Source organism: Larimichthys crocea, chromosome XII, assembly GCF_000972845.2.
Source record: "Larimichthys crocea isolate SSNF chromosome XII, L_crocea_2.0, whole genome shotgun sequence".
Taxonomy (NCBI): Eukaryota; Metazoa; Chordata; class Actinopteri; family Sciaenidae; genus Larimichthys; species Larimichthys crocea.
The window spans coordinates 11,205,862-11,225,045 of NC_040022.1; the positions used below are offsets into that span (position 1 = coordinate 11,205,862).

General features: G+C 48.6%; 1 protein-coding gene across 1 annotated transcript in view; it reads left to right on the forward strand.

Moving 5' to 3' along the window:
- The window catches only part of LOC104936977 (NACHT, LRR and PYD domains-containing protein 12), a 38,621-nt gene that overhangs the window by 13,593 nt on the left and 5,844 nt on the right, over positions 1-19,184 (forward strand). The window contains 3 exon segments of the mRNA XM_027284987.1: positions 69-242; positions 2,155-2,328; positions 2,832-2,878. Of these exon segments, the coding sequence (XP_027140788.1) occupies positions 69-242; positions 2,155-2,328; positions 2,832-2,878 (395 nt within the window).

Below are 19,184 nucleotides of genomic sequence, written 5' to 3' on the forward strand. Positions count from 1 at the left end.
TCAAATAATATTTTAAACATTTGTGGTTGCAGAGAGTCTATTTTTCATCATCCTTTATTCTTATCCAGCTTGACTCACTGTAAGCTGTCAGAAAGGAGCTGTGAAGCTCTGGGCTCAGCTCTCAGCTCCCAGACTTCTAGTCTGAAAGAGCTGGACCTGAGTAACAACGACCTGCAGGATTCAGGAGTGAAGCGTCTTTCTGCAGGACTTGAGAGTCCTCAATGTAGACTGAAAACTCTCAGGTTAGAACAAATTTCCTTTGACATGAATGCTCCCTCACATACAATACTGTACACAAGTTTGGAATCACATATAGACATTTCTTCTTCATCCTTTTATTTAATCTCTGTTTTAACAGATAAAAACAATAGTAATAATTCAGTCATCAAATGTATCATTTACACTTGACACGATAATTCTTATGTTGTTTGTCACCACGATGTCAAGTTGGTTAGCCATCAACAGCTTGTCAGTCTGGATATGGAAGTCCCACAGGATCTGGGCTCGGTCATTCTCAACAACCTTAGGAGGTGTCTTCCATTTTGACCTTGGAATTTCCAGCCCATACTTAGTACAGATGTTCTCTGCACTATGCTCTATTGATCTTGTACCTGCCTGGTTGCCTGTTCTTGTGCTGCCATGATTAGTGCTTTTGTGCACTCTTTCAGTCCAGCCTTTTCCAGCCACCGGTAGGATTTCTTCATGTCAGCCACTTCTTCTTCTTCAGCCTCAGGGTGCTGGATTTGGGGTGAAACCCTCCATGCTTTGTAAGGGGCTTCCATGTCTTGATATCAGTGGCTTCTATTTCCTCCCTTGGCCAACTTTTTATGCCAGCGGGGTATCTGATGACTGCCAATGAGTACGTGTTGATGGCTCAGATCTTGTTCTTCCCATTTAGCCGACTCTTCAGAACGTGCCTCACCCTGTGTAGGTACTTGGATGTGACTGACTTCCTAGCTGCCCCCTTCTCTAACCCGAACAACATTCCGATGTCAATGCTGTAGATTATGGTGGGGTGGATCAATGAGTAGATATCTCACTCATTCCTAGCATACAGCTTGAGGTCATGCATGTAGAGGAGGTGGTTGATGGTTGTTCCACTTTGGAACTAGTATTCGTAGCCACTCTTTCTGATGATCTGACTAAGGGGGTTCAGGCCTATACAGAACAGCAGCGGGGATAGTGCACCACCTTGCTATATTCCACACTTGATGGTGACTTGTGCAATTGGCTTTGAGTTGGCTTCCAGAGTGGTTTCCTACAGTCCCATTGAAGTCTTGATGAAGGCTCTTCATGTCCTGTCGATATTGTACATCTCCAAGTATTCCAGAATCCATGTGTGTGGCATCATAGACTTTCTTGTAGTCAGTTCAAGTGGTGCACAGGTTGTTCTGTCTGGTCTTGAGGTCTTGGGTGACTGCTTTATTAACCAGTAACTGATATTTGGCTCACCTGGTATTGCTGCCAATTCCTTCCTGAGCCCTACTTATGTATTGAGCCATGTGGCTATTCATCTTAGCTGCTATGATGAATGACAGAAGCTTCCATGTTTTACAGAGGCAGGTGATTGGCCGGTAGTTGGATGGGGTTGGACCCCTCTGGGGATATTTTATGATCAGGAATTGTTGCCCTTGGGAGTGTCCCTTCCATCAGCAGCTGGTTCATTTGTGCTGCCACACATTCATGGAGTGCAGTTAGCTTTTTTAGCCAGTAGGTGTGGATCATATCAGGGTCCTGTGCTGTCCTGCACTTCATACTTAATACTCTGACTTGGATGTGTGCCAATGTGATGGTTATTGGTTCTTGTTCTGGAAGATTACTGTTGTCTGCTCTTCAGTCTACTAGGCACTGGGCATTGGTGTTATGTGATGTCTCTTTTTACCATATGCTCTTCCAGTACTACTAGTTTAGTAGTTTTGACAGTCGGCTAACTTCTCTTCATGTGCCTCTGATCTTGGCATCCAACCTCCTTCTCCATGGAGGGCAATGGTCTTTTTGGCTTGTGGCTCCAGGATCACTGTTGCTATGATGTATATCAGCTGATTCCAAACTTGTTGTGCACATTTTCATCAAGGTTCTCTAATCTCTACCTTCTAGGAAGGTATCACAACTTCTTAGTCAAAGCAACAGTTAACTGACTGTCATTGTTAATAGGCTGTCAGGCTGCTTGGTCACAGAGGAAGGCTGTGCTTCTCTGACCTCCGCTCTGAGTGTCAACCCCTCCCATCTGAAAGAGCTGGACCTGAGCTACAACCATCCAGGAGAATCAGGAGAGAAGCTGCTGTATGCTGGCCTGAAGGATCCACAGTGGAGACTGGACACTCTAAAGTATGGTTCTTACAGATCTTTCACTCATTCCTTGACAGGAGTAGTAGTAAAAATAAGATTATGTTGATCTAACTTTGGTCTTGAGCTTAAAAATGGTTTTAGTTTTGAAAAAAAGATTAGACTTTAATGAGTAAACAATGTTCAATCAATCAATCAATCAATCAACAATCAATAGACATGTGTGCAAAAACTACTAAAACAAGAGCCAAGGTGTAATACTAAAGTTTAGCATAGATTTGAACTCATGTTGCTAAATCATTTCTAATAAAGTATATATAATGCTCTTTCTGCAGTGGAAGACAATGTCATGGTGATGTGCAAAACACAATAACATTGCTGAAAACACAATCACATTTGAGAAAGCAAAACAACAAACAATATTTTAGACAACTAAAGAATTGTTGTTTTGTTTTTTCTGTCTTTCAAATGTTGTGTTTTCTAGTTTTTGGACCACAGGGCCACCATAGATTTGCTTTTTCTTTTAACAGTGTTTATTCTTTCAGAGTGGACCATGGTGGAGTGCAGAGGTTAAAACCTGGTCTGAAGAAGTGTAAGTATTTTATTTATTACTGAAAGGAAAAAAAAAAACTAAAAATATTATATATAAATATATTGTTAGATCCCGAGTTAACCCCTGTACAAGTGGTACCAGTCCAGCTCTCCGTCTCACGGGTCCGATCCTCAAGCCCCTCTCGGGACAGTTTAGAGGACTGTTTAAGCTGGTGGCGAAGAGATTCGCCTAGCTCCTAACTGCCTTCATCCGCACGTCTACCCTGCTTACTCTAGTATAAAAAAAATACTAAAATACTAAAATACTACACTAGCTGCGTGCGTTCACGGCAGCTCTCCTCTCATTGATCTGTGCACTTGGTATGGTTGCTAGGACATTTTTTAGTGGCTCGGACAGTGAGCCCCAAGGGTCTGTTAATTTCAGTGGGCTAGAGTAACCTATTAGAACCTTATTTGATGTTGAACACACTATACCTCATGATTACACCCTGCATGAGTTGTCATAAATGGGAATACAGTTTAATTCATACAGTTTAATTCATTCAGATTTGATTAACCCTATCCTCTAAAATCACTATCCTTATATTAATAAATTTGATAACCTGATACGAAGGCTGTTGCTGAGTTACTGAGGTTGGTCCAATTTGGAGAGAGGGAGGGAAAGGGTGAAGCGGTGATCAGTCGATCCAATCCTTTCACGACTGCCAAACTGCTAGATTTCATCGAGAGTCCCTGGCTTTGTCCAAAGTCCAGAAAGTCCCCGATATCCACAGTCTCTCCTCGGCAGGATGAACACGAAAAGAATTCTGGTTGGTCCAGTCGAGACCCACAGCCGGTTTGGGGTGGTTAATCCTCCTTCGCTCGACTCCCTCTTGCCAGCTGTGGCTCCCCAGATTCTTCTTTTTGCGATGTTAGGCTGTTCGTCTGTTCCTTCTCGGTGGTTTAGAGTTTAAGTCCGTAGATTCAATGCTCCCTTTTTGGTCTGTCGTCCAGCATGTCTCGAACTTGGGTGCCGGCTGACGAGGATAACCACAATCTCCGTTGTGCAGCGGTTCTTATACTCCCTGCTCGTTGGATTTCCCCCTATCAGGCTACAATGAGTCACTTGCCGGAGTCCAACCATATTAGGTGGTAGCTCATCCTCCTGGTTCATTCCTCCAGATGTTTCCTGTTTGCTTCACTTATCCTCTCTCTCTGGTCCAGTTACTCAAGATTTCTTGGCCCAACCTCTCAGCATGATTTTGTTTTGGTTACTCACTTAGCTACTAGCTGTTGCAATGATTTCACAATTTCTAGTAGTTAAAATCAAAACACAGTTATAATCACTCTTCTCCCATATGGTTACACTCATTTTAACATTTCACTCTTACATTATTTAATACAGAATCATCATTGATCACATTTCAGTTAAGCTCATTTTTCTCTTTATGTATTACTCACACTCAGACAGAAAGTCCCCAATTGTCCAGCTCAGAAGTGGAAAGTCCCAAAATGTCCGAAGGTTTATGCCATTACCAGTCATAATAGAAAGCCCCCATGACTATCACATTAACTCCTTCGTTGTGTCAGCGGATCAGGGATCTCAACTTACTTGACACCCCCTCCTTGAGATCTCCCACTGCTCCTGACGCCTATTCTTCAAGCCTCGGAGGACAAGAAATCGTCCTCCTCGCCGTCATCTTGGAGAAGCAACACGTCCGGGTTCTCCGACGGGACTGGTGACAGGTGAGGCGGTTCTGGAGATGCGTCCCACCGATCAACGATGAGTAGTTCATCCATGCATGGAGTTTCTGCTTCCACATCTGCCGCTGGGGTAGCCCCGTCGCTGAGATCTAACTGGGTCAAGATGGCGGTGACCCTAGCGTTGGCTTGTTCCTTAACCTCTTGGTATGCTTTGGACACGGGATCCTCCCTTTGCAGGGTTGGTGGCTCCTCCGGTGGTGTGGTTGGGATGCTAGGGGGTTGCTGCGGTGGCTCAGGTCCGGTGTCCGGGTAAGGCTCCGCCGCTGAGTTATCCACCGCCATGGGTTCAATTTCAGAAATCTCGCCTGCTCTGTCTTCCCAGCACCATACCATCCATTCGGTCTGCGTCTCCACCGCTCGGGTCATTGGTTTCGCTGGTTCGCGGTTGTTTCCCGTGGCTGCCTGAAGTGGGGGCAGCCGGGGTCCCACGGCCACGAATCGTCCGTCAGTCAGATGTGCCCTGGACACTCGTTCTCCACCCGGGAACTCCCATATCTTGGTGTAGACCGGATAATGGATACCATTGGGGTATTCTGTTACAACTGCTGCCATCCTGGACTCTACCTTCAGCGAATTCCAAACCACCTCACCTCTGGTTTCGAGGTCCATTGGGAGTTCTGGTACTATCATCGGCGTGTAGAGTCCATCTTTGCGACTCATTATGCCTCTTGCCGATTGGATGGGAAAATGGCCCACGTAGCACTCAGTGCACATTACATTACATTACATTACATTACATTGCATTTAGCAGACGCTTTTATCCAAAGCGACTTACAGAGGAGGACATAAGCTGAAAAAGGTGTAAAGGAGCACAGAGTAGTTGTTAGTTTTGTTAGTTTTGTTAGGCAGGGAAGCTTTCTCGAAACAGAAAGGTTTTTACAAGTTTTTTAAAGGTCGAAAGGGATGTTGCTGTTCTAGTAGCCGTTGGTAGGTCATTCCACCATTTGGGGACAGCCACAGAGAAGAGTTTAGAGTGACCTCGCTTTGCGAGAGGCGAGGGTACAACTAGACGGTTTGTATGAGCGGAGCGTAGAGCCCTGGTCGGGACGTGAGCCTTTAGTAAAACGCTGAGATAGGCAGGGGCAGATCCTGAGATGGTTTTGTAGGCTAGCGTCAGAGCTTTGTGTTTAATTCTGGCAGCTACAGGCAGCCAGTGCAGGTCGCTGAAGAGTGGGGTGACATGTGACCTTTTAGGTTGATTGAAAACCAGTCGTGCTGCGGCATTCTGGACCATTTGCAAAGGTTTGATCGCGCAAGCAGGTAGGCCAGCCAAGAGCGAGTTGCAATAATCGAGGCGGGAGCTGACTGTAGCCTGTATCAGGAGCTGAGCGGCATATTGGGTCAGGTACGGTCTGATTTTTCTAATATTGTACAATGCATAGCGAGATGACCTCGCTACGGAGGAAATGTGCTCAGAGAGAGAAAGACGATCATCTAGTACGAGATGCACCACAATGCAGGCGTAACATCCCAGAGGATTTTAGCCTGGTCCAGGGTGAGTCCACAGCGGATACAGCCCGCTCCATTCTGTTATGATAGAATAACACATTTTTTAGTTTCAGCAGCGTGTTTCAGCGTAGCAAGCAAGCTTAGAGGTGCTCTTTTCAGAGTCCCTCTATTCTCTTCCCGCGGTCCCGCGGTCCCGGGCTGCTGGTAGTTCCGGATCTAGGGAAGAAGGCGGCGTAGGTCATGAGTCACATGACCACCACTATCTGGTTAACTCGTTTCATCCAATACAAAATTGCTATCACGCCCCAACCTAGGCACCAGAGGATAGCGGCGACGAGCTTGATCAGCCAACGCCTTCTTCCTCTTTCTTGTAGTCCCGTGGTCAGGTAGGCCACGTGGCTTAATACGCCTATGATTATCAGGGCCTCGCACAGAGTACTGGCAATTTTGAGGGGTGGGTAGAAGATGTTTGCTGTGTCCAGGATCATCCAGAACACTATTGCTGTGCCCTGGCAGATCCCCTTTCGATCGGTGGAAATGGTAAGGCGGCCCAGCATGTAGGTTGCAAACAGGGAGACTGCTAAGTCTTGCACTCCACCCCATAGACTAAGGATGACCACTCTCGCACACCCTTGTAATAAAGCCAGTAGTCTTAGCGGTTGGTCGGGGCTTCATTGGCCAGTGCAGCAGTGGATCAGCCATATCGCCAGAAGAGCATAGAAATCTGCTGTACTCACTCGGAATAGAGCTGTACTGTCTGCATCCGTGGTGTTGTTAGCCATGTTTAATGTATCTTCTTCTTCTTCCGTTGTTGGTTCTGTATTTTTTCACTTATCTGTTTACCAAGGCTGCCTATGCTGCTTCTTCGTAGAGTTCCGGGACTGCAACTGGCTAGGGCATGCCGGGGTTAAGTTTTTATACGCTATCTTGCTCCTCCCCTTTCCAGAGGAGGGGTTTCTTGTCTTCTTCCTTCCTTGCGGATTTTCTTCTTGGGCATGTGATTGCTTTAGCTCCACCCTTGACTAGGGCGGTCACTATTGCTCCTGCTATCACGAGGCCAACAAGCATCAGCAGATAGGGCCACAGTTTGGTGAATAGGTTAGTTATCCAGCTCTTTATTACCCCAACTCCTTCTTCAATGATTTCCGTGGCCTCTTCGATTGCTGCCGTTACAACCCCAGTGACTGCCATTCCCGCCCTCTCGATCCAGGTGCACTCATGTTTTTCCTTCCCACTTCCACAGTGCATCCAGTGTTCTGCCGGGGAGTGACAGGTCCCGTTGTTGTAGATCCGATTCGGTCCTAGCCATTCATACCCAGTGGTTTCTTTGCCCTCACACAGGCTCTTTCGGAAGGCATGTCCTTTTGCTATTATGATAGTCAGCTACAAATGGTACCGTCTTTCACATTACTTCTCTTCTCTTTGACATTCCATGTCCCAGGATTACTTTGGCACATCCGACCCCAGGAGGGTATGCTCTTACCCACTCGTTCTTTATCTTTTTCCAGACCACTTGGATCCCATGGGTGTCATACTCGCCTTTGTAGTGCTTTAGGCGGTGTATCTTCCATCCTGGAACATGTTGACAGTGTCTTCTTGCAAGACTGACAGTGCAGGTGCTGTTGGCACTGTCGCAACTCATAGCCCATGGTCTTGGACTAACTACGGGCATGGGTTTGCTCCACATCCCCGGCCATATGTCTCGATCTTTGGAATAGACTGTGGCGATGTACTGGTACTTCAGCTAGTAATTGCTGGTGTTTACTAAGCATGGCACGACCCAACGTCTCACCTCATCTTGTTCCAGTCCCCACCATGTTGACTTAGAGTCTCTTCGGTACCCTTCTTTCCAAGCTTGTAGGACCCCTTTTATGGTTTTATTGGCTTTTAGTCCGCTACAATTGTAGATCCAATGCGCCCATGTCGTTGTTTTCACTTGATTAAGTGGGCATTGAGGTGATTTACCGTCGCTCACGAACACTGTGTTATTCAGGTCCTGGAAAATCTTTTCTGCTTCGCATCGGTCCACGTTCTGGAAATCTCCACTAGGCACTGATGTTAAGTCGTTGGGCCTTGGGACTTTTTGGACATACATGTCGGTCTGATATGGCCCTTTGAGCCCCAAGCCTGTCCACCGCTGTCCCTCAGGGAAAGCCCCTACGAAGTGCCATAGCGGTATGACCCATATCCAGGGCAAGGTGTTATTCAGCCAATCTTCGTGGTACGCATTTGGTATGGTCCCATATGCCCCTTTCTGGTCCATGAACAATGGCCTGGTAGCTGGTGTCACGACCATGTAATTCTGACCATGACACTTTTTCCCGGTGTTCCAAAAGCATGGGTTTAGGCTTTTTAATTGTTTATACACACAGTCTCTGGTGACGTTCCTGAGCCATTGCGGGTACGGGCCCTCTTTGGGTTCAAAGCCTGGGTCTATTAACTTTAAGGTGGATTCCTGCATTGGTGCTCTTACTGGTGCGGCTGTGCCAAGGCTCCCCCAGAATGTCCACTTGGGGAGTGCAGCGGGGCATGTGTCGTTTTGTGGTGGTGCTGGAAATATGACTTCTTCTTCCCAGTACCCTTGGTTCTCCAGGCCTGCTAACGGCCTACATCCCCACGTGCAGTACCATCCCAGTTCTTCGGATCCTGCCTGTATCCACGTACATCTCACAATTTTTGTTTCTTTGCCTTGTAGCTTTACAGTTTTTCTCCATTGGTTTGGCTCATTTCTTGAAACTGAGATGACATTCTCATAACTATAAAGCAATTTGGCCAAACAGACTTGCAGTTCTGCACAACACTTCAGATAACCAGCAAAATGTAATTTGTCTCCCAAAACTACTCATCCATGCTTCAAAATGAAATCCCTTTCCCATGTAAATAGTCAGTACCATAAAAATGGCATGGATCCTTCTCAATTGCTTTGGCACATTTTGATTCATTCAGTACTTCTGTCAAAATAACTTGGATGGTACTGCACAACTACATGGATCACCTGGCAATGTTTGTACAGCTCCCAAAACAGTTTACCCTTCAGTCAAAACTACATTCCCTTCTCATATAACTAGTCAGTGCCTCCAAAATGCATTGTCCCTTTGGTATTGTGTAAGTACTGCAAGTCAAAATGCTTAGACGCTTTGTCATGGCATATTTCTAACTATAGGCATAACATTTTCACACCACACACACACACTGCACTCATTCTGCCGAGGAATTTTCATTTTTATTCTCAACTAACATAAATTGTACACATTACAGTAGGTAGGGAACCGTAAAAAAGGAAAATATACTGTGTACACAAAATACAAAAACCCAGAAAAAAGAAAAAAATCAACAAATCAGCACTGTAAATACAAAGAGTCACAAATGAAGACATTTTGTTTAGTCATGGTCACTCCCCTCTCTCTCCTGGTCACCATCCTCATCCTGGCCATCCATTCTCTGTGCTCTGTTCGGCCACAGATTCTCATCCACATCGCATCTGATGTTGTCTCTTGAGATACAGCGCGGGAAGAAGCGTCGTGCATGCCTGAGCCATCCTCTACACTGATCCCCTGTTATGTCCTCACAGGCAGCGTCCATTGCAGTCATGAGAGCCCTCTGGTTTTCCGCATGGTGTTCATACACTCTCCATCTCCAAGCAGAGAAAAACACACACACACCTAACACTATTTTGACAATTGAGCAGACTATTCTGCATATGATGACTTATACGATGAAAATGTGCTGACATGTTTTGAGGACAATAACCATGACACTGAAAACCAACCAATTGGGATAGATCAGCAAGATACATTCATTTGAAAAATGTACTAAATGTTGGCTGATTGTGTTAAATGTAGGATACTTGTACATAGCTATTTGCAAGGATGTACTGAAGGCTTGACACATGTACAAAGCATTTGGAAATGTGATGAAAGCAATGATAAATGCCATTCTGTTGTGAGAAACTGCAAGATAGTTTGGGGATTTGTCCATGTTGTTATGAGAATGTCATCTCAGTTTCAAGAAATGAGCCAAACCAATGGAGAAAAACTGTAATACCTGTAGCATGAGTTCTCCATCTTCTATTTGTTGCAGTGCCTGTAGCACCTCCGTTCCATTGGATGCGTTGCCGTTTTTAGCTGTGTCTAATTTAGTTTCTGTTCCATTGAGTGCTGCTAACCAGTTCACCCACTCTCCCTCTTGCCTTCTTGTGGTGAGGTTGAGCCAGGTCTGGTTCTTGTCCCATTCCATTAAGATGGTTCTTGATTCCACTGTCCAGCAAGCCTGCTGCACAGTTTTAGTCGTCCCATGTTGGACCCTGGTATGGGTTAGGGCCCAAGGGTGGCAGCCGTAATGGTACAGGATGGCCAGAACAGCCACCAGTCCTGCCATTACTGCCATTACTTTCGCCAGGGTCTTTATACACATGCAAGCTTTTTGTCGGGTTGAGTGTTTTCCTTGTGATTGTCGTTGTCCTTTGTCAATGCTTTCCTGTTCCAATTCTTCTAGGTCCGGTGGGTGAGGCCCTTTTAATCCTGGCCTCCCCCTCCAGGCCTGGGCGTGTAGTAGCAGTAGATCCATCCGTCCTTAGGTGAACCAGACAGTACCCCACTTCTTGTTCTTGCTTTTCCGGGCTTTTCTTTGTACTGTCTCTAGTTGCACTATGATAGGAGGTGATCCTTTTGTACCGCTGCCTGAGGATCTGGTGGTTCGTTGCCTGAGGAGTGCTTTATACACTGGTGATTTGTATCGGATCTCAGGGTCCAACCCCTTCCACGCCCATTTCCAACAGGCGACCAGCATCTGTTCCGGTTTGGGTAGGGGTCCTTCAGCGGGCGTTCTTCCTTCTCGATAGCCCCCAGTTATGAGGTTATCATATGCTTCCCAGAAATGCTCCTCATCCCCTCGGGCTTGAGTTAGCATCGTATACAGGGGTTGTTTAGGGTGGTAACGTTGGGTTGGTGACTCGATGGTGAGGTTTGTCAGTCCAGCTCGCATATCATGCTTTAACGCCTGCTGCTGCTGTGAGGAATACCTATGGCTATCAATCAGGGGTCATCCTGCTGAGGCATCCATTCTGCTGGTGACCCTTACGTGCTCGTGCTGATTCTCAACCACCACACTCGTTGATACATCTCTGGGCTGTTAGTCCAGATTTTTCCCGACCCTAGCCAGAGGTCAAAGTACATCCCCTGCAGGGGTTCGGGGTTCCCTGGACACCTTGGCACCGGCTGGTATTTGGTTCTTGTGGGGTTATAGGGCATGTACTTCTGCAGCTGCATTCCATCCAATATTACTTCTCGCCCCACCGTTTCCCCTGAAATTGATGGACCTGGGTTCGACAGATCTGGATCTCGCCTGTACTCCCAGTTGCTACAAAAATACCCTGCTGTGCCTCGGTTCCATCCTGTGTCGAAATCTTGCCTAGGCCAGTCCAAAAATACTATGTGGTTTGGTAGCACTAAGCTTGGTGGGCTCTTCTTAGTGCCGGGACTATTCAGGGTGAAGTGATCCAATCTAACTGTCCGTTTAGACTTCTTACTCATTTTTCATTGACTTTGGGTTATCCGATTCCTATATTCCTTATTCTCCGGGCTGGGGTTTCCTCTGTGATTTTCCTCTTCCAGGGAACGAATGCCGGAACCATGAACCTAGTCGCTTGATTGATCTCTTTTCTGGTGCTTGCTTTGGCTCTTCTGGCTTGACGTCTTCTACTACTGTTACGTCTGCTCCTACCGAGTAGATTCCTCTGTATGGGACTGCTATCATCTGGACCGTTATTTCCACTTTTACTGTTTGGTCCGGCCTTATGGGCGTGGCCGCTCTACTGGCTTCTGCAAGGCATCTGCAAGAGTCCGTCCCTATGCCACGCTTCTGGTGTGACGTAGCACTGGTTCCTTTTTGCTTTTGCCTTTGCTCCGGAGTTTCCCCAGGCATCCAACCCCATCACGAAATAATATAGGTTAGTGCCTCTAGCCCCCTCTTCTCTTGGGACTTCGGGTAATTCTTCGCTTGGGATACTTGGGCTCTGGACAACTTCCTCAATTAGTTTTCCTCACATAGTGAGCTCCCAGGGCCCTTCCCATCCTTTCTCACAGGCCTGCTGTCGATCGTCATCCATCAACGTCTCAAGTCCTGTAGTGTAGCCTGGTTGCGCGGGGTCCCTGAACACTCTCATTACCAACAGGACCTGGTTTGTGGGAAACGGTGGACATGCCATTTGCCCATACTGAGGGATGTAAGGCCATCCATGGTGTATTGCTTCCTCCAAAAGTGATCTCCTTCTACTGCACCCCTCAGCTATCATGCTATATCCTTCCAATTCCTCAGCTCCTATGTCTGGGTACAGGGCTGGCGCTGATGGGCTGGTATCCGCGTACCTTCGCGGCTCCTCGTTTCCGCCCCTCTGGGGCGCGGCTGCAGCCACGGGTAATGCGCTCCAACTCCCTTCTCCGGGTGGCGATTCGAATCCTTTCAATGCATCCAAATACCTCCTTACTTGCCAACCTTTGGCTCTGCTCACCTGCAGAAGTCTTCCAGTTCTCAACTGGCTGGAGCAACCGCTACAGTGCAGGATGTGGGACCCATCCCACTGACAGCTACACTCTGATGGCTCCAATTTTGTCCCTCGCAGATCCCATTGAGTCATGATGATCAGCCTGGGTAGCTGGACTATACGGCATAATCCACAGACGTAAGCATCCATCACTTTTACTGGTTTATAGTGCATGTTCTTGAATTCTCTTTTTGATGCGCAATCTAGTTTTCTCAGTCCTCTGCCTGCTCAGAGTCCCGAGGTCGTTCTCCTTAGGGCTACCACCCCATAGACGGTGGCTACTCTGACGTAGGGTGGTAGGTTCTGTGTGTTAGTAGCCATTCTTGGTTCCTAGTTTCTCCTAGCTTGGAACAGACTTAAGCTGCTACTCCCTGGTTTCCTTTCTTCTTTAGTAACACTGTGTTACTATCTAAGATCTTTTCTACTATGTCGGATACTTCGTACTTAGCTTTGACTGCAGTATTCGTGGGGTGGTCGCGTGCTTTGAACCACACTCTGTCCGACTTCGAATGGGATTCTCAGTCCTGGAGGCGCCTTTTTCTCCTCTTCGCCCTGCCCTACCTTCTTTGACACGAATGGGCGTCCGTTTAGCTCCTCTGAGGGGGAGGGCCTGTCACTTCGATGTCAGTCGTTTAGGGCCTTCCCCATCTCCAGGGTTTTGGTGCTCCATTCTTTGGTGTTGGCATTTTACCCAATCCAATTCTTTACCAGGCCAATGGTCCGTTCCACCACCCCATTTGCCTGGGGGGTGTACGGTGGAGAGATCCTCATTACTCCGTTTTGCTGGCACCACTGGTCCACTTGGGCATTGCGGAAATGAGTCCCATTATCCGTTCGGAGTTCTTTGGGCACTCCCAAAACGGAGCATACTTGATCCAGTATGCTAACCACACTGCTGCCATTGATTCTTCTCACTGCTTTGACGAGTATGTACCCTGACATAGAATCCACTAGCACTAAAAGGTACTTCTCGCCCTTTTTCCCTGTAATCCCCAGCGGGCCAGCTGCGTCCATACACACTGATCCCCAGGGTACAGTGCTCTTTATGGTGAGGCCGTCCACCCTTCTTCCTCGTCGTCCTGCATTGTATCAACCACATACGTCGCAGTCCTTGAGGACTCAGCAGACTCGGCCTACTGGAATCCAGAGTTGCTGCTTTTCCAATTCCTTCCGTGTAGGCATGGTGCCAACATGGCCTAGCGCTTCATGTACGGCCTGCACCACTTCTACCACGGAACCTTCGGGAACCACCCTTCCTTTGGGTGTCTGTTCCCACTTCTCTCTCCCAACGAAGACACATCTTTAGTCATAGTTCAGCTATTTTCTTCCATAAGTCTTGGTGGGCCACCAATTTGCCCTTAGCTCCCTCATACCCATTTTCTTCCCAAATGGTGAGGTCTTCTTTGAGCGCTTGCGCGCAATAGTGGCTGTCCGTTATTATTCTGGCTGTCTTTATTTTTCTTTTTTCCAATTCCAGCAGTCCTTCCAGGATTGCTGTCACTTCGCCTGCTTGGGCGCTTCCTGAGGCTCGACCCTTTTGTCGAAACTGCTCCTTTCCATCCTGTTTGAGGATGTAGCCCCAATACGCGGTGTCGTCTTGTCCTTTTCGTTATCCGTCGGTGTATAAAATCCATTCGTAGGATTTTTCTTCTGTTTCTTGTGGTTTCTCGGCTTTTCTGTTGGCTGGTTGTGCTGGGCCAATTTCAAGATCTGGGTCCAGCAAGATGTCCTCCCACCTTCCCCATCTTGTGTTCGTAGCTTTAGTACTTTCAATTGTCTCTTTCCTGAGGTACCGATGAACTTGGCTTTGGGTGATAACCTTGATTCCTTGCCCTTGGGCTAGATCTTTCATTGTGCCCCAGTATCTTGCCAGGACTGCCAACTCCTTTTCTTCTTGCGGGAACTTCTTCTCCACTGATGATAAGGTGTAGCTCCACAAGGTCACTATTCCCCCTCCTTCGTTTTTCACCTTCACCACTGCATCGTCGTCCTCGCAGCTTACTTGCCTGGTGGTGAGGCTCCTTGGCTCGAGCCTGATGGCGTCTTGAATCACAGCCTTTAATCGTTCCATATTTTCGTGGTCTGTTGCTTTCCAGCTCCACTTCTTCTGGGTTCCTTCCCCCGATTCTTCCCCTTTCTTTTTCAGGCAGGCATAGAGGGGCTTGGCATACTTCTGGTAGTTCGGGACATGGTTCAGTTTTTCTCAGTATCCGTCCGATAGTCCCAGGTCTGCGGTGACCTGGAACCCCAGATAGTTCACCCGAAACTGACCAAATTGACATTTCTTCAGATTGAGCTTCAATCCCGCATCTGTCAATCGCTCCACCACTTGCTGTAGCCTTTGAAGGTGCTCTTCTTTGGTGTCGTCCACCAGGAATACATCGTCGATGTAGATGGTTACTCCGAAGTCTTTCAGGACGTCCATTACAGCCGCCAGGAAGACGTTCGGGGAGTTCTTGTATCCCTGTGGCAGGCGCTGCAACACATAGGCTTTACCTTTATGTGTGAACGCCGTTTTCCCTTGTGACTGTTTGGCCAGCCTGAGGGAGAAGAATCCGTTCGCTAGGTCGATACATGACTTAAACCTCTTCACCTGGAGTGTCTTCAGCGCTCCTTGGGGGTTAATCAAACTCAAAATGGATATATTTGGATCCTAGATCCCCACAATCGTTCTTGAATCTGGCAACTGTTGCCCCTGTGATTAATTGTCTCAGCTTCTCCTTTCCTTCGGGGGAGAAGTCACTCTCCTCCAGCTTCTGCCCTGTGGCTTCTGGTATATTTACCGCTTTGTACCACTCTCTCACCGAGCTGCTCTCGGGGGCGGACACCAATCTCACTGCTCTGGACTGTAGTGTGTCCAGCCTATGCCTCAGTGATTTCCGTCCTCGCCTTGGCTCGTCAAGTCTTTTTAGATCTCAGGTTGTTAGGAGGTTGTTGGGACCTGAGCCATACTACTCCTTTCCAGATCCCATACGGCATTCTGTCTATTTCTCCGTTAGCCAGCATAATTTTTATGTGTCCTTTTGTTTCAAGGCTTCTGCGGGTCAACAACACCTCTGCCCCGGAATCCACCAGGTAGGGTTCCCCATCCACGTTGGCATAGATGTCTTCCCCCACCCAGTAGGCATTCCTTAGGGTGACCCGCGCCTCGGACGCCATTACTTCTGTGGCCCTCCGCCCTGCATCATTGCCCGGGTGCTTTGGAGGGCCTTTCTCTGTTCTGGGGTTAGTTTATTATATTCTTCTGGAGGCAGATATCCACCTTTCTTAGCGGCTAGCTTGGACTGCTGCACTTGTTCTGTGGGGGGTCTCGACTGTTCAGTCTTGGCGCCCGCCGGGGGCCCTCTGCTGCCCATATCCTGCGCTGGTTTGGGTTTTTGGCTGATTTCCTCGTTCCTTGCCCCTTCTGCTCTCCCAATGCTGCTGGGCCAGGTCCCAGCTTTGTACCGCTGCATCCATTTGAGGCACTGTGGTGCTCCCCACAGGCATTTTTATGAATTCTAATTCTCCCGGTTTGTTGGCAGTTACCGCTCTCAGGGTTCTTACGTATCTTGCGGGGGCTATCGCCTGCTTCAGGGTGTGTCAGGGTTTGATTTCGTTCCAACCCTGCTCGAGCCCTGGCAATGTGCGCGTCTTCATCATCCATGTCTTCCAGCACTAGCCTCTCATAGCTCTGCTGAGCCGGTTCACTCCTATCGACTGGTTGGCTTGTAACATGACTGAGCCAAAGCCTCTTCGCATCTTCGTCAGCGGTGCCTCCTTCGACGAGTCTCCACACTTCTCTCAGATATTCTCTTATGTTTTCTCCCGGCCACTGGTCCCTCACCAGGAATTTGAGCTTCTTGAGCTCTTGGAAATCTTGTCCTGTGATCGGGATCGTTGCTCTTTCCGTCTTGACCCGTAGTTTAGCCTCGGGACTCTGCAGGCTCAATGGTTGCGGCGGGCCCTCGTCTTCATCTGTGGAGATTTCCTTCTGGATCTCCCTTACTACCTTCCGCGAGTACATCACCGCAGCCTTCTTCATTCTTCTTAACATTGCATCGTGTGCAACGGCGACGTACCCTATCCGAAAATTGCTGGTTAGCTCTTTGCCCACCACCAGAGTGGGGTAGGTGGGCATCATGATGATGTTGGCCCATTCTCCCAGGGTGGCTGTTACCTCTAGCTTCAGGTTTTCTTCCAGCCTGCCTCTCCAGCTGTCTGGGATGTCGTAGCCGGTTTGGCCGGCCTCTGGCACATAGGCTTGTCTCTTGTCTTTAGTCTCCACGTATCCCCACTCAACGTCTCGCGCCATCCTCTCTGAGGCGGTCCGCACATTGTATATTTCAATATCCTTTTTTCCTCCCTTTCGCCGTGCTATTCGTAGGTCTTTACGTTCTTCGGTGGTTAGTCCAGCTACGGAGGACAGGCTACCCCACTCTTCTTGCCCATCGGAGTCCTGCTCCTCTTGGTTCGCCTGGAAGAAGGGGTCGCCTATCTCCTCTTCTTCTTCCTCCTGACGAGACTGTCTGGCTGACATGCAGGCCAAGCCGGGCGAGTTGCATTCTTGTGCCCCCTGTCGAAGCGGATAGCTTCTTCGCCGGCTCTCGTCTGGTCCTTTGGGTTCAGGAATCTGTTCATTGGGGTCCCCTTCTTGAGTTCTGTTGGTCGAGTCTCTGTGCCGAGGGCTGGCCTGGACCGAAGCTCTTGCCGGTGATGTTAACGCCTCCGGGCTTCTGGTGAATCCTTCTGGCTGCATCAAGGGCTGAGCCGGAGGCCCTGACCAGTCATTTTGCCAGCTCATGCGTTGTAGCCCTCGACCCCCTTGCTCATCTCTGGGTACAGGTGTCAACTTTATCCCTGGTTCAGATGCCGCCCTTGGTCTAGGCAGTTTACCTGCCTCGTCTCCTAATCTGGTGCTGGTCAGGATCCTTTTCTTACGCTCTTGGTCTTGACTCTTGCTGGTCACTACCACCAGTTCTTGTATGCTGCCCCACATACCTGGCATCCTCATGTACAGCTTCGCTAGTGCTATCGCGGTACTTTCGGCTTGTTCCCAGGGCATGTGGTTGGACCTCAGGCCGTCAATGCACACTACCACTCTTCTGAATTTTATCACACTTGCTCGGCTGAGACCCTTTTCCAGCTTGGCCAGCATCTCTTTCTGGTACTCTTTGAACTCTTCGGCTCCTAGATAAGGGTCGATGGGTACGTGGAGAACGGCATAGTAAGGCAATCTTGCTCCACTTGTCATTATCACCTGTCGGGCAACTTGTGTTTCCCCAGGTTTCCTGCTTTTCCTTTGCAATATTTCATCCTTGTAGTCCTGCCCGGCCTTGCCCACCAGGTCTCTTCTAAAGGTGGCATTGTAGATTTTCAGGTTAATGTCAGTGAACACCAACGGCGTGTCTCCGTCGATCTGCCATGGGCTTCGGATCGATTGATAGACTCCAAGCTTCCCTTGACCGGGGATCTTGCGGATTTCATCCGGGAGTCGGGCTAAGGGCTGGAGGCGCTCGTCGTTCCCCCTTTCTTCTTCACTTTCGCTGTCTATTAGCGGGGGCAGATGCTTCTTTTTTTCTTTGCGTTTCCTCAGGGCTGAGGTTTGCGGCCGGGGTTGGTAGTTGGCAATCTTCCGGAGCAGCTCCCCCTGCAGGGCCAGATGTTTTCCTTGTTGTTCTGACATCCTCAGCAGTTTCCTTATGGACGGGGTGGCATCCCTATTCAGGGCTGACGGGAGGTTTAGATTCTCCTCTGGTGTGAGGCCGTGGTTAACCCTCCCGCCCTCTTCCTCGTCTGAGGTTATTTTTGTTCCGGTTGCCAGGTCTTCATCACGGCTTAGCCCTAACTCCGATCCCGATCCTGGTTCCTCCTGAGGGTTGGTCTCCGGGTCTTCCGAGTCGGTCCCCGAGCCTTGATGACCTGCCGTACTCCCTTCTTGGTCAGACGCAAGGCTTTCCTCTGGAGGGTCCTCCGGAATACTCCGGCAATCATCCTCTTGGCTCATGGCCCGGAGAAGGGCCCCTTTGTTATGCAGCAGTGCTACGTGCTTCGTGAGACTGCTACTTTTGCTGGTCGCTCTGGTATGGGCAGGATCTTCCAGGACGCACTCTGTTCCCAGAATTCCTGCCGTCATTTTTACAATTGGGTCATATTTCTTGGATGGACTGATGAGAGCGGTTATCCGGCCTTCACACCACCGATCCATCAGGTTTATCCACCATGTTAGCCAGGTCAGGACATCTGTCTCTTTCTTGACTTCAGTGGGGTGCTTCAAAATCATGATCGCTTGGTTTCCCATTAATTGGGGCGCGTAGTAATACTCATTCCGGGCCATCGCCTCCACTATCTTCCTCTACTATCAACTGTTCTCTCTCCTCCACATATCTCATGAAGTAGTTGAGAACCGCGGGGCTCCAGCTCTGGAGGCCCTCTCCATAGAGTATAATCCGATGCGGGATCCTGGGCTTCGCTTGCTTCTCACTGGCTCCGCCAACTGACTCCACTCAGCGTTCACATGTGTCCTGAGCCTGAAAACCTCTTGTTGTGTGTCAGAAGCCTGGCTCATGAGTTAGAGACTAAGTCCTGACTCCTGCAACGTTTTGTTCATAAATCCAATCTTATCTTCCAGGAA